At 53.7% G+C, this 12,157-nt stretch overlaps 4 protein-coding genes across 4 annotated transcripts; 2 read left to right on the top strand and 2 right to left on the bottom strand.

The window, feature by feature from the left end:
• Positions 1–267: 267 nt before the first annotated feature.
• Positions 268–1,897, bottom strand: A1O1_07102 (uncharacterized protein; the record flags this gene model as incomplete). Its single annotated transcript, XM_007727975.1, has 4 exons — positions 268–1,575; positions 1,636–1,684; positions 1,736–1,787; positions 1,888–1,897. The coding sequence occupies 4 exons, from the start codon at positions 1,895–1,897 to the stop codon at positions 268–270; spliced, it is 1,419 nt and encodes a 472-aa protein (XP_007726165.1).
• Positions 1,898–4,339: 2,442 nt separating this feature from the next.
• On the top strand, positions 4,340–6,523 carry A1O1_07101 (uncharacterized protein; the record flags this gene model as incomplete). Its single annotated transcript, XM_007727974.1, has 1 exon — positions 4,340–6,523. The coding sequence occupies one exon, from the start codon at positions 4,340–4,342 to the stop codon at positions 6,521–6,523; it is 2,184 nt and encodes a 727-aa protein (XP_007726164.1).
• A 592-nt stretch (positions 6,524–7,115) lies between these two features.
• On the top strand, positions 7,116–8,186 carry A1O1_07100 (uncharacterized protein; the record flags this gene model as incomplete). The annotated part of the gene is made up of 2 exons (XM_007727973.1): positions 7,116–7,713; positions 7,780–8,186. 2 exons carry the CDS (start codon positions 7,116–7,118, stop codon positions 8,184–8,186), a joined length of 1,005 nt encoding a protein of 334 aa, XP_007726163.1.
• An 850-nt stretch (positions 8,187–9,036) lies between these two features.
• A1O1_07099 (alpha-glucosidase) lies at positions 9,037–12,030 on the bottom strand (the record flags this gene model as incomplete). Its single annotated transcript, XM_007727972.1, has 1 exon — positions 9,037–12,030. The coding sequence occupies one exon, from the start codon at positions 12,028–12,030 to the stop codon at positions 9,037–9,039; it is 2,994 nt and encodes a 997-aa protein (XP_007726162.1).
• Between the last annotated feature and the right edge of the window lie 127 nt (positions 12,031–12,157).

Below are 12,157 nucleotides of genomic sequence, written 5' to 3'. Positions count from 1 at the left end.
GGCTTCACAGTCCATACTATAACCGGATGGCCTCAGAGGGAGTAGCGCTGAACGTATATCTCCCTTGACCAGGAGATATTCTGCGGTGCCTTCACTTTCCACTTCTTTCCCGCCAGTAGAGAGGTTACTCAGTCATTATCCCAGGCAGATAGAAGTCGGTGAATCGGTTCTAGCCCCAAATGCAGTCGTATTCATCCATTTGGCGCCAACCTCGTATTTGGGTCGCTTCCAGCCGATGAAGAGTCGTCGATCAAGCCAGACCAAGACTCAAGTCACGGTGGATGTGTCAACTGCATCAGCACCCACGTTTTCACCAGAGACGTCGGTCTTCGACGCCGATTCATCCTCGGTCTTGCCATCCGCATCGACGAGAACGATATCTCCGTCTTGCTCCTGTGATGGCTGCTCCGAGTGTCTATCGGCCGAGGCTCCCGTATTATCGAGCTGCATTCCATCGGCCTCGGCATTCTCCGCAGTATCCTTCAGCACGATTTCAAAGTCCTCGGAATCCGCCAGAGAAGAGGCTCCCACATCTGGGCTCGTCGCGCCTGCGGGATCCTGCGACGGAAGCACCGTCTGCGCATTGTTCGGGTCGGCCGTCTTATTGTCTCCATCGGGTGGACTGCCGATGCGGATCTGGACTTCATGTCCATCAACTCGACCCATATCTACAGTCCCGACCACATCAGGCCCGCGTGCGTGTGGCACCGCGTCCTCTCCATCCTCGTCATCCATGTAGAGCCCTTCTTCTGCTCCCGCCATGGTCCTTCCAGCATTCGTATGCTGGGGGTTCTGCGCCGCAGGCACGACACCCGCCTCTTGTTCCATGCGCATCAATTCTCCTTGGGTGACGGCACCGTCTGCTCTTTCCGGCACCATCGGGTCCATGTCAGTCCTGTCGGAGGATAGGCTTCCCATGCCATCTGTGCTCGAATCGTCATGGGAATCTAAATGTGCGGACTCTTCGCCGGAATCTTCCCCGGCATTTCCATTGCGCAACCACGGTATGGGAGTAAGCAGCGCTCCACCTAGACTCTCGTCACTGCCCAGAGAATTGTTGTCGTACCCATTGCGGTTGTCGCTGTTGTTCCATAGTATGCCTCCTCCACCGTCGCCGTTGACGCCATTCACTATAGCCGGTGTGTCTGACAGAGGGAAGACATCTGCCGTGCTACTCACACTGACCACACGATCGACCGCACGAAGCCAGGCAGGGAGGGTGCTGTAATGTTTCGTAGGGTATAAGACTAGCTCCGCCAGTCGCTGGATCGTATGAGGTGGCTTTTCGGAGAATGATGTCCGCAAGGTGTGGGTGACGCTGTTGAAGAGTTGGAGTAACAGACCGGGTAGTTCGTTCGATGAGTCGGAGGGAAGATCTTGGGAGGGAGGTAGTGAGTCGGGCACACGACTCGCTGACGAGTTGGGGAATGGAGGAACGGGAGGTAGATTTCTGACCGGGGTCGACGGTCGCTGGTCACCAATGTTCGCATCTCGGGCTTGAGTAGGCGAAGATGACGGTGGAGGTCTGGTAATGTTGGGATAGGGTCGTGGCGTGGGAAATTCGGTATAGACAATCTGGCACCGATGTCAATATCACTGAGTGTGATGAGCCTTCGTTGGCTTCGTTGCGCATACCTGGTTAAGCCGTTGGAGGAGGGGCTCGATCATCGACGGCCATTTGTCACTTGCACAGGTCAATGCTTGTTCCGAGAAAAAGATTTATCTGAGGACATACTAGTCCATCTCACCACTTTCGGCAACATCCTCCAGAGTCTTCACATCCAAGGCTGGCCAGAGGTTCGAGTTAGCATGACATCGGGGCGCGTCGTGATGGTACAAGTATTGCAGCAGAATCCTGCGCGGACGGGGAGTCCGGCCTGAACTCACCTAATGACATCTTGTCAAGGGGAGGGTCTGGTATTCAAATGTGTCAATGTGTTGATTCAGATCTCGCGATGATTCGAGACATTATCCTTCGCGCTCTGAGCGCTTCAGAATATGGAGATGTGGTACAATTGCCGCAGCTAAGCGCCGAAAGTGACTGCGCAGAAATACGGAGTGGTTGTCACTTACTACTGTGTAGATGGTTGCACTACCACACTGGTCCCCATAGCGCCCTAGTAACTCTTTATTGGCCCTGCTCTTGGGAGAGGCCTAAGGGCCTAAGTCGCCGAGGCCGAGCTTAAGTTGAAGTGAGCAGCCGGCCAGTTTAGACCTAAGGAGCTCCCGGCTCGCCTGGAAGGCGGAGGGGCCTAGGCCTAGGGAGCCCACTCCAACACTGCACGTGTTAAAAGTACCTAAGGTTCCTATACGTTCTACCGGGAATTACTAGTACCAGATGTACTACCTTAGTACTAGGTAGGTAGGTGGGAAGCACTACAGAGCGTACGTAGCGAAGTTCGCCTTGGTTAGTTCATGGCTGGACTTCGACATCCATCGTCGACCAGGCACTATTATCATCTCGGTAGTATTTGCAAGCCTCGAAAGGTTGCTCTGCGTGGCAGATGAAAGGAACGATACCTGCGGTATATGCCAATTGTAGGTAGGTCCTCCCTAAGCCACTGTGATAAAGTAGCAGCTAGCAGCCTCCCTAGCCCATAATAAGTTTAGGCTAGGCGTCTGTGAGGTGCTCCTTCAAGTTACTTGTGCCCGTGTCCCAGGCCTGAAGAACCCAGTAGCCGCTCACGTCACACGAACTTTTCGAGTTCTTCAGCGCGCATCCTATCTATGGCTTCAGGTACCTGTACCTACCTTATGCATTTCTTTTCTACTCTGTAATACAACAACGATCTGCGAGAAGATGTCATGAACTATCAAAAATATACCTCGTACTACTAGATGCAGTGAACCTAAGAACCTGGAGACCAGTCCTCTGTCAGCTTGGCCAACAGTCAGATTCTACAACAAACTCCCCACGTTCCATCGCTCTCCCGGCCTTGTCTTTTGCACGGTCCTTTCCCGAGACACTGCCTCCAACTCCGTACTTCTGCTGCAATAAATTATCCGTCCCTTTCCCATCGTAGGTAGCTACCTTTCTGTGATGTTCACGCGTATAGTGTATAGTACGCATACTCCAGGTTGCAGAAGACGAGGGTGCAAATCTGTGAGCCATGATCATCCGGGTCCTGACACACTGGTTGTGATACATTGGCTCCGGACCGATCTCGAACGATTTGACGATTTGACGTCCTTCACACCCAAGCGAAGGGATGTGGCAACTCTGGACGCCCGGCCCAAACCTTGCCCAGTCCTCGAGTCTTGTTTCCTTACCTACCGCTGTCACTCCAAAGTCTCAGGTCTGGTTCCTCAAACGCGCCCAAAGCATGCCTTCCAAGTCTCCTTGCTTCACCTTGCTTCACCAAGGAGTCTTTATGACAAACACCCCTCTCACGGTCAGTCTGTTGTTTGTTCTTGGTTCGGAAACAGGTGGAGGGCGTTGCAAGGCCTGGCTCGAGCCTGGGCTCAAAGCTGCACAGCGCATGCATGATGCACATGGATGGTGGCCCACCGCTGCTTTGCCTGTGCTGACACAAAGCCAAATGGGTGTCTCTAAGGCTCCCTAGCCCCCGGAAAGGCGGCAGGCTAAGCCGTCGATGGCGTAGAAAGCGCCCAGTGGCTTGCCAACCTGAATGCTGAAGACCGGATCAGATGTTCTGGGGACCAGTGATGAAGGCATGTTGTTCCTGAACCCTCCACTGCGGCTTGCGGCTTGGGCTGTCATCGCCTTGGGCTGCACTGGTGCGGCTTTCCTAGGGGCTCTCTGGCTTTCTGACTATTCTTTCACTCTTCCTCAGGTTGTACGGGTTCGTAGTAGGCGAGCACAGCCAAATCGAGGCTTGAGCGAAGGGGGGCGGCGCTCCCGCAGTGCCCACTCAAAGGGTGCCGTGTTCAAGTTCGTCCCACTGCGGTGTCCGACCGCGTGCTTCCAAGATCCCGTTGGTTTAGTCCCTATACAGTAGTGGTTTAGCAGGAGTGCGTAGACAGCAGTTGGTCGTGATAGAACTGCCCCCACAGGTCATCCCTCCAATCGTCAGCATGGGCTGCATGGCTCGACTGGCCTCCCATCCTCCTCCTTCGACCTCAACTGCTCTGTTCTTTGTTCATTCACGGCACTGTTGCCCAAAGTGAATTCATTCACAACGATTGTTCTTTGTTTCCGGCACTGTCATGATTCCAACAGTCATCTGCTGTCACTGCTGTGCAGCGAGCGGCCTGGCGTCCACCTTCTCTCGTCCTTGACTCGACCTTCCAGTTGTTGGCATCCCGGAATGATCCTTACCCTCCTCCACCACAATTACCTGAGCACCAGCAAACCAGACTGTAAAGTCCAACTATTAGCATGAGTGCGTTGAGCATCCCTTCCGGGGGACTCGTCCTGCAGCATGCCTCGAAACCTGATCCAGCGGATAAAGAGTTCAATGAAGCACAGGTCCTTCGGTTGGACTTGGTCGAGAGCATCACCAAAGACATACTGCGGACTTTGAGAAACAAGGAGCAGGTTCGACTTCGATGTGGCAAGAGACCAGCTGTGCAATATGGGAAGAAGACAATCCCGCTGGAGAGCAGTCGTGATATCTTCCCTTCAGAACTCTTCACCAAACCTTCCGACGATTCCCGCCCTCTGTATTTCTCGGGACGGCTGAGCCACAGACTTGAAGTGAAAAAGGCAGAAGAAGATACCGCAGGAAGTGATGAGGCGTTGGCCGCCCTCGAAAGCACCCTCAAATCCATCCAGGAGCAGAGGGCGTCCAATGAGACCAGCATCGTGGACGGAAAGGAGACCATGAAACATGTGCGAAGAAAGGACACTAAACCATCTTCCATGCTGGGACAGAACTCTGCCCTCAGAAAGGATCATCTCTTGGGCGGATTAGCAAGATCAAATCCGTCCAGCCCTTTCCTGAGTGCATCTTACTCCCCGAGACCGGGTCCGACATCAGCTCCATTATCTTCCGGACTCTCGTCCAAAGACAGGATACGCCTCGATGCCATCCGCATTCCCCTTGTGCACCTCCTCGCTGTCAGCCCGATGACCCCAAAGACAATTTGTGCCCAGCTTCATTGCACCAAGGATGATTGTGAGAAGTTGCTCGACAAAGTCGCTCGGGACTGCTCACGGGGGGAGGGAATGAAGGAGTTGAAGGAGAAAAGCTACCGTGATTTGGACGTGTGGAACTTTCCCTATCGTTCCAGCAAAGAACGGCAGACAGCGGTCGATCATGCCATTCAGGCGTATGATAGAATGCGAGTAGACAAACGGGACAATCTGTGGCAGCTCCTGTTACCTCCTGAGGAACGGGGGAAAGGCAAGGTTCTCTCGAAGCTCAACTTCGACAAGCAGATCCCCCCCAAGCCTGACCGTCAAGGTGACGATGGCAACGACGGCAAGACCGAGATGTCCGAGCGAGATCAAGTCAAGTCAAAGCCCAAGAAGGATCTTGTGGGAGGGCAGAAGAAGCTCAAAGATAAAGCTGCGGGTTCAAAGACGCCGGCGAAGGTGGAAGCAGGAGGGACACCTCGACCAGGAAAAGAGGCTTCGCAACCCCAGAGCAAGCCAGCAAAGCAAGAGGCCAAATTCAAGTCCTCCGAACGCATAGAGGACTCAGACGAAGAAGCCAATGCTGTCGAGGTTGCCAAGCCGACCTCACCGGTGTCGAGAACAGGCGCCGGCGTGCACAAAAAACCCGAGCATGGTCATGCCAGATCAACGGACTCGACACAGACAGTGTCCCCTCCTAAAAAGGTATCCCATAAGACCTCGTTTTCAAATTCATCCTCAAGCAGCAGCAGCGGGAACGAGAAGTCACGGCCTGCTACATTGACATCCGCAAAGTCGTTGAAACCTCAGCAGAAGACGGAGAGCACGGCGTCGCGCATCTCACCAAGACCGCGTCACGACAGTTCGCCACAGAAACCTTCTCCTTTGGGCTCCTCACCTCCTACCACGTCTACTGACCTTGACAACTCCGTTTCCAGTAAAGCTTCAAATCATTCGTCTGCTCCTTCATCTCCACCTTCTAGTACGGATATGCCGCAGGCAAAACGAGTTGCAGGAAACAAATACTCCCCGGTCATTGCTGACAAAGCTCGCAATGTGCCGGTTGCGACGAGTTCAGACCGAAGTCCTGCCAAACGTAAAGCAGCTCCTGCTGAAGATGAGCGTCCCGCAAAGAGGCAGCAGCCGAATCCAACTCATTTGACGCCACTTTCCAATGGTGCAGCTGAACATCTGAAACGACCGCGGCCAGTCAGAACAGACTCGGAACGCTCTTCCTCACCCGAGAAGCCGGGACCGAATCGGCAGGATGTGATAGACGAAGCCAGGCGCTTCCAGAAGTACTACAAGCGATACAAGGATCTGTATGATAAGATTTCCCAGACGGACGAAAAGGAGCGTGACGATAAGGACATGGATGACCTGTGGAGGATGCACAAACGGTTGAAGGAGATGAAGGCGGAAATCTGGGATAACTGGGACAAGATTGAGAAGGTCGACAAGGCACGAGAGATGGTGGCAGTATGAGATGACCCCCAAAGGGACCAAGATTGAAGGGACGACGGCGAGGTGCACGCAGCATTCTTGTGAGTGTTCTACGTATTTACGGCCCTTGCTATGACTCAATAGATGAGCCGGAAATGAGATGCAGCTACAAACCTGAACTTGCCGTCACTTTCTTCCCACAGTTGATCCCAGTGTTGAGATGGGACTATTGTCGTGTGGGAGCTCGCCGTGTTTGATACTGGACTGCATCGTCGACTTTCAGCCGTTGTTTGCCATGCGCTCTCCCCCCCACGATAGTCAGGATACGTTCGTCACCTGGACAATCAGATGTTCTTCGATCCATTGTTGCTAACACATCGGCGAAGCATACCCAAGGTGAATATAAGCGGCGCCTGCGGTGTTTTATTGCACCGAGTCTTCCAACGCAGGCGCGCTGAGTGTTGGTAGGTTGAAACACAACGACGAGCCAGAAGGCGCAACCTCACTTCCACCTCATTCAACTACTCATCTTCACAACCACTCGCGCTCCACGTCCCATGCCCTCGACCACAGTTTCAACCAGACGCCAACCTCCATTTTGGTAAAGCATCTCTTCCCTGACAAGGCTGAAGCAATGGCACGGAACAAACATCGAGATTCAGGTCGACGGTACGCAAGTGCTAGTCCTCAGAGAGCCCCGCGGCCGCCGCCGACTGTCATCGATCTCACTCAAAGTGACCCCTGGGCTGATCGCTCCACCGCTCGAGCAGTCAAACCTAACCCCCTCTCACCAGCTTTCGGTGGCAGGGCAAGCACAGTTGCCGTTCCCGAAGACCCCAAGTCCACCCCGGCCTATCTATTTCAGCAACTTGCCTTAGCCAGGAACCGCGCCAGTGTTCGACCGTCATTTTCGAGCAGACTGCCAACTAATGGAATGGATGGGCAGGGTGGCGAAAATGAAGACGAAGCAGACGAGACACCTACTCCGGATCAGAAGGAAGTGAAGGAGAAGCGGAAGAAAAAATCCAAAAACAAGAAGGAAAAGCAGGAGCTTGAAGAAGCAAAGGCCAACAAGAAGCAGGATGGCAAGAAGGAGAACAACAAGTCGGAGGATGTCAAGGACAAGAGATCCAAACAGGCTAATGAGAAATCTAAGGATGATGTGGAAACACCGGTGGGAAGCAAGAAGAAGTCCAAGAAAGTCAAACAGGAACCCATTGATCCAGAGCCAGGTATGTCGAACATATGAACTGATCCGGTTCGTTCAACCGTGCACGGGATAACCTGATTCAATCTAGTATCGACACTGTCTCGGAAGCGAAAGCGTGGAAAAGACGACGAAAGCTCTTCTCAGAAGGTTGGCGAGGTCGAAGCCGACGCTGTCAACAAACTCCGTGACAGTCTTCCCACCGTGCGCGTCTCGCGAGTGGCCAGAGACCTCCAGAGAGAGACTGGTAGCGACCCTACTGATATCGCCATTGTAGCCACTGCTGCCAGAGAAACCATCATCGACCTTGCCAGGCAGCAGTTGGAGCAAACTGAGCAATCATATCACCTCGTCCAGACGGAGTTGTTGAGAATGTTGAGGCAGCAGAATAAGAGATTGGAGAGACTGGAAGGGAAGAGAGCAGAAGACTCTTCAGACGAAGAGGGTGCCGATACGATCGACCGACCGACTCCACGCGAAGCATGTGCCCCAAGTTGAGGTCTAGGCGTCGAACTGAAGGTCACAAAATCAAATCGGATCAGGCAGCTTCGAGAAGACGCGCTACGTTCTGGCTTGGAACGGTTTGTGTCAGCTTGCTTGTCCATTTGAGGTGTCCTCCTCCTTCTGTGGAGGCGGGAGGAGAATGAATCCCCGCAGAGGCCACTAAGACACTCACTCGATTGGTATGAAGAAGGCTCGTGTCAGGCGATACAAGATTATGAACTTCTGACTGTATGGCAATCTGCCGGACGAGACCCCTTGTGAGATGGTCCTTTTAATGGCAGACAAAGCAAAGGGCAGTCGAGGGTCGTCTCTCTCGGGATACCCTGTTGGGAAATGGCAAAAGCACTTGGGATTTCTTAATCCAGCAATTCTAAAGAGCCGAAGCAATGTCTTTGAGACGATCAAGACACTAAAGTCATATCAGCCTCCACAGACCATCTCCAACTCTCCCCATATTCCCCTATATTGTCTTCCCCATGATGCGAATGCGACATCCAGTGCGAAGGAGGATTCTCCTGATGCCTTTCAAGTTGCGTTTGTGGCATCCCATTCAGTCCAGTCAGAGTATGAACTCTCGGGACTGGAGCTCTCAACCCCCTCTTGACAAGGCTCTAACAGCCGGCTGGATTCTACACCCCATGTCCTTGTAGGAAACAGGCGATGATCATGCATGTTCGGCATTCACCGTTACCGAAGCTTTACAATCGTCGCGGTGGACTGAACTCACTAGATTGAGTATAGACATTGCTTTTCGGCCATCCTTATTGAATGTTTGAGTATCACTATACCCTCCTCCCCTTTCTGACTTGCTTTGCTTCAGCACTCCACCAGGCCACAGCGACAGCTACGACAAGGACCAGTTGGCACTCCAGATCTTGCCGCCCAGAACGGGCTCCAACCCACCAATGAACAAAGTCATGCTAGTCGCATTGTAGGTACTATTGGCCACAGGCTGCCCGTTGATCCGAACGAGATTATCCGGCGGAGCACGAGGGACTCCCATGATGGTGATGTTCGCCAACGGCAGATCCAAGCCCGTATAGTTCCCGTGGACGGTGACGTTCAAAGACCCCATTTCGGCAGCGAAGGTGACGATTTTCGTGGCATTGGGCGCCAACGACTCTCCGTCATCGAGGTACAGTGACCCCGAAGCTGTACCGTCGACGCCGGGCGCCACGATCAGCGACCAGCTTGTGTTGCGCGCCGCGCGGGTGGTCATCGCCATCTGCTGTGTGGCCAGCACGGCTCCGCCGCGGATGTAGACCGGTAGATGGCCCAGCGGGGCCGCAATGGTGGTGTTCTTGGTGGAAGGCACGCTGACGGGTGTCTGGTTGTACCAGTCATAATAGACGTCTGTGCCCTCGACAAGCCCGGGGAACACGCCGTCCACGGTCGTTGCGCCCTGCGTGAGTACTGGAGTGACGAGGATCGATGGGCCCAAAACGAACTGCCGGTCTGCGTCCGCGAGAGATGGGTCGTTGGGGAATTCCCAGGCCAACGCACGCATCACGGTATCGCCTTGAGTATGGGCATTGTAGAACAAGGTGTACAAATATGGCAGGAGCTGGAAGCGGACGTTCATGGCGGCCTTGGTCGCGTCAATCACGCTGCTCCAGACGTATGCTTCTTGAGGATTTGCCGAGAGTGTGTTGTGATTGCGGTAGAAGGGGAACAGCGCGCTCAACTGCATCCACCGGTTGCACAACTCCTCGTCACTGTTGCCGTTGAAGCCGCACGTGTCGACGCCGAACATGGGGATGCCAAAGAGAGAAAAGCTCAGCGCCTGTGGGATGGAGAAGTACATGTAGTAGAACTTGGCCGAGTTGTCGCCGCCCCAGTGACCTGCCAAGGTGCCGGAGCTCGGGAATGTTGAGCGGCCAATTATGAATGGCCTCTTGCCGGGGATTGCTGCCAACAAGGCAGCATAGGTGGCTTGCAGAATCTGATGCCCCCAGATGTTGTGCACATCGTATTCTAGGATCCCGTTGTGGTGAGTTGCATTCGGGGAGACGGCATGGACGGCAAGGTCTCCTTGCACGTTGTTGATCACGTAGGGTGGGTGGTTGACATTGCGTTGGCTTGGTGTAGGTGTGGTCCGGAGGTAACTGGTCGACGACGACGAGGTCAATACACTGGCTGTTGTGCTCGAGGCGGTGACTGTAGCCTCTGCCTGGGACTGCGATGCCGATGAAGCCGAAGCCGCTTCGGTTGCATTGGTAAGGTTGAACCCCTCTGGGTAGTCATAGATCACATTGCCTGGCTCTCCAGGAAGAGCGAACGGCGGATGGACCGGATTCAAAGAGAGGTTTCCACTGCCACAGCTGCCCACACAGAAAGACGAGACTTCGTTCATGTCGATCCAAGCACCATCAAAGGGCAATTTCTGATGCCAGGTTACCATTTCATTCTTCCACCACGCGTGGGCCGCCGTGGTCAGCCAATCTGGAAAGACGGTGAAACCAGGCCATACGGCGCCAATGTAGAGGGATCCATCGGGGTTGAGCAGGAACGAGCCAGTCTCATTCCCATCATTGAACGTTTGATATGCGTCGCTGGCATTGTCCGGACTCGGAACGTAGATTGCACTATCAATGATAGGAATGTAATGCTGGCCCCTGTCGTGCAGGCGTTGGAGGAAGGCTGTTCCAGCCGAATAATTGAACCGGATCGGGTCATTGTCAAAGTCGCGGTATTGATTCATGTAGTCGATATCATTCCAGATGACCTCGAGTGGTATACCAAATCGCTCGTAGTTGTTGACCACGTCCTCCGTGACAGACCAGTTCTGATAACCCCAGCGACATTGGTGGAAGCCGAAGCCCCAGTAGCTCTGCAAGGCTGGCATGCCGATCACGTCAAGGTATTGATGGGTCACGTCAGGCTGTGTGGGTCCGGAGAAGAAGTACAGATCGATGCTACCTCCCAGCGTCCTCCAGGTGACGTTTGTGGGACGCATCAAAACCTCCATTCCGTGTGCATTCCGGAAGTAAACTCCATGAGTCGAGGACGTGTAGTTGCCCGTTGCATTGCTGGGGTCAAGCTGCTCGGTCACCAGAGTGGTGCTGTTGTCGTCCCCAACCTCAAAATACCTGGTTTGCAGATAGAAAGGGTGACTGCCATATAAGTTGTAATCTATCGGGTCTCCCACGTCTGCAGCGTAGATGGTGCGAGTAAGATTGTTGCCCAGTCTCAAGCCGTGAATGACTTCCCCTAATCCGTAAAGGTTGTAGTTCTCCTCTTGATGCGTGACCAGCTCAATGAATTGGTTCTCAAACACCAACTTGGTCCCGCTGGTCGAGAAGAGAACTTCGCCGGTACTGTTCCGAGTGACGTTGAAACCAAATCCGCTGCCAGGAGTATTGGCCCATGAGAACGTCAGATCGCTTGTCGTCGTCTGGCCACTCTCTTGGCTGGGAGCCGGGACATACTCTGTGGAGAGAAGATACCAGCTCTCATTTTGCGCTGTGACATGAGATGGCCGAATATTGATGTGCAGTCGGGAATTGGTTTGGTACTCAACCCTTAGATCCAGGTCCTGCACATCTGTTCCAAACACATTGCAAGCGGTGCCAGCCAATGTCAAACGCGCAGTCAACCCCGAGGATGATGTCCTCACGCTACTCGCTGAATATCCAGGACATTTCACCTGAGCATCTGGAGCAGTCGGGTCGTTCACAGTGGGCAGAAGTGGAGCCCCTTCATCAACACTGGCTGGAAGTGTGAATTGGGATGCAAAAGCTGTCGTCGACGAGGCTGGAGAGGCAGTAGTGGATGATTGAGCTATGGCAAGACATGGAGCTAAAAGGAGACTCGACAAGAAGGCAGAGGACACCACCATCTTGCTAGGTGAGCCGGAGCAGTCTTGCTGGACAGAAGGAAAGATCTCTTGGACCGAGGACTCGAGCCTGCAGAGACGGCAGTGAGCAATCAGCTGGAGACGAAGCAGTTGGACGATGAGGTTCTTT

Source organism: Capronia coronata (assembly GCF_000585585.1).
Source record: "Capronia coronata CBS 617.96 chromosome Unknown acBCG-supercont1.6, whole genome shotgun sequence".
Classification (NCBI taxonomy): Eukaryota; Fungi; Ascomycota; class Eurotiomycetes; order Chaetothyriales; family Herpotrichiellaceae; genus Capronia; species Capronia coronata.
This window is presented reverse-complemented; position numbering and strand designations above follow the sequence as displayed.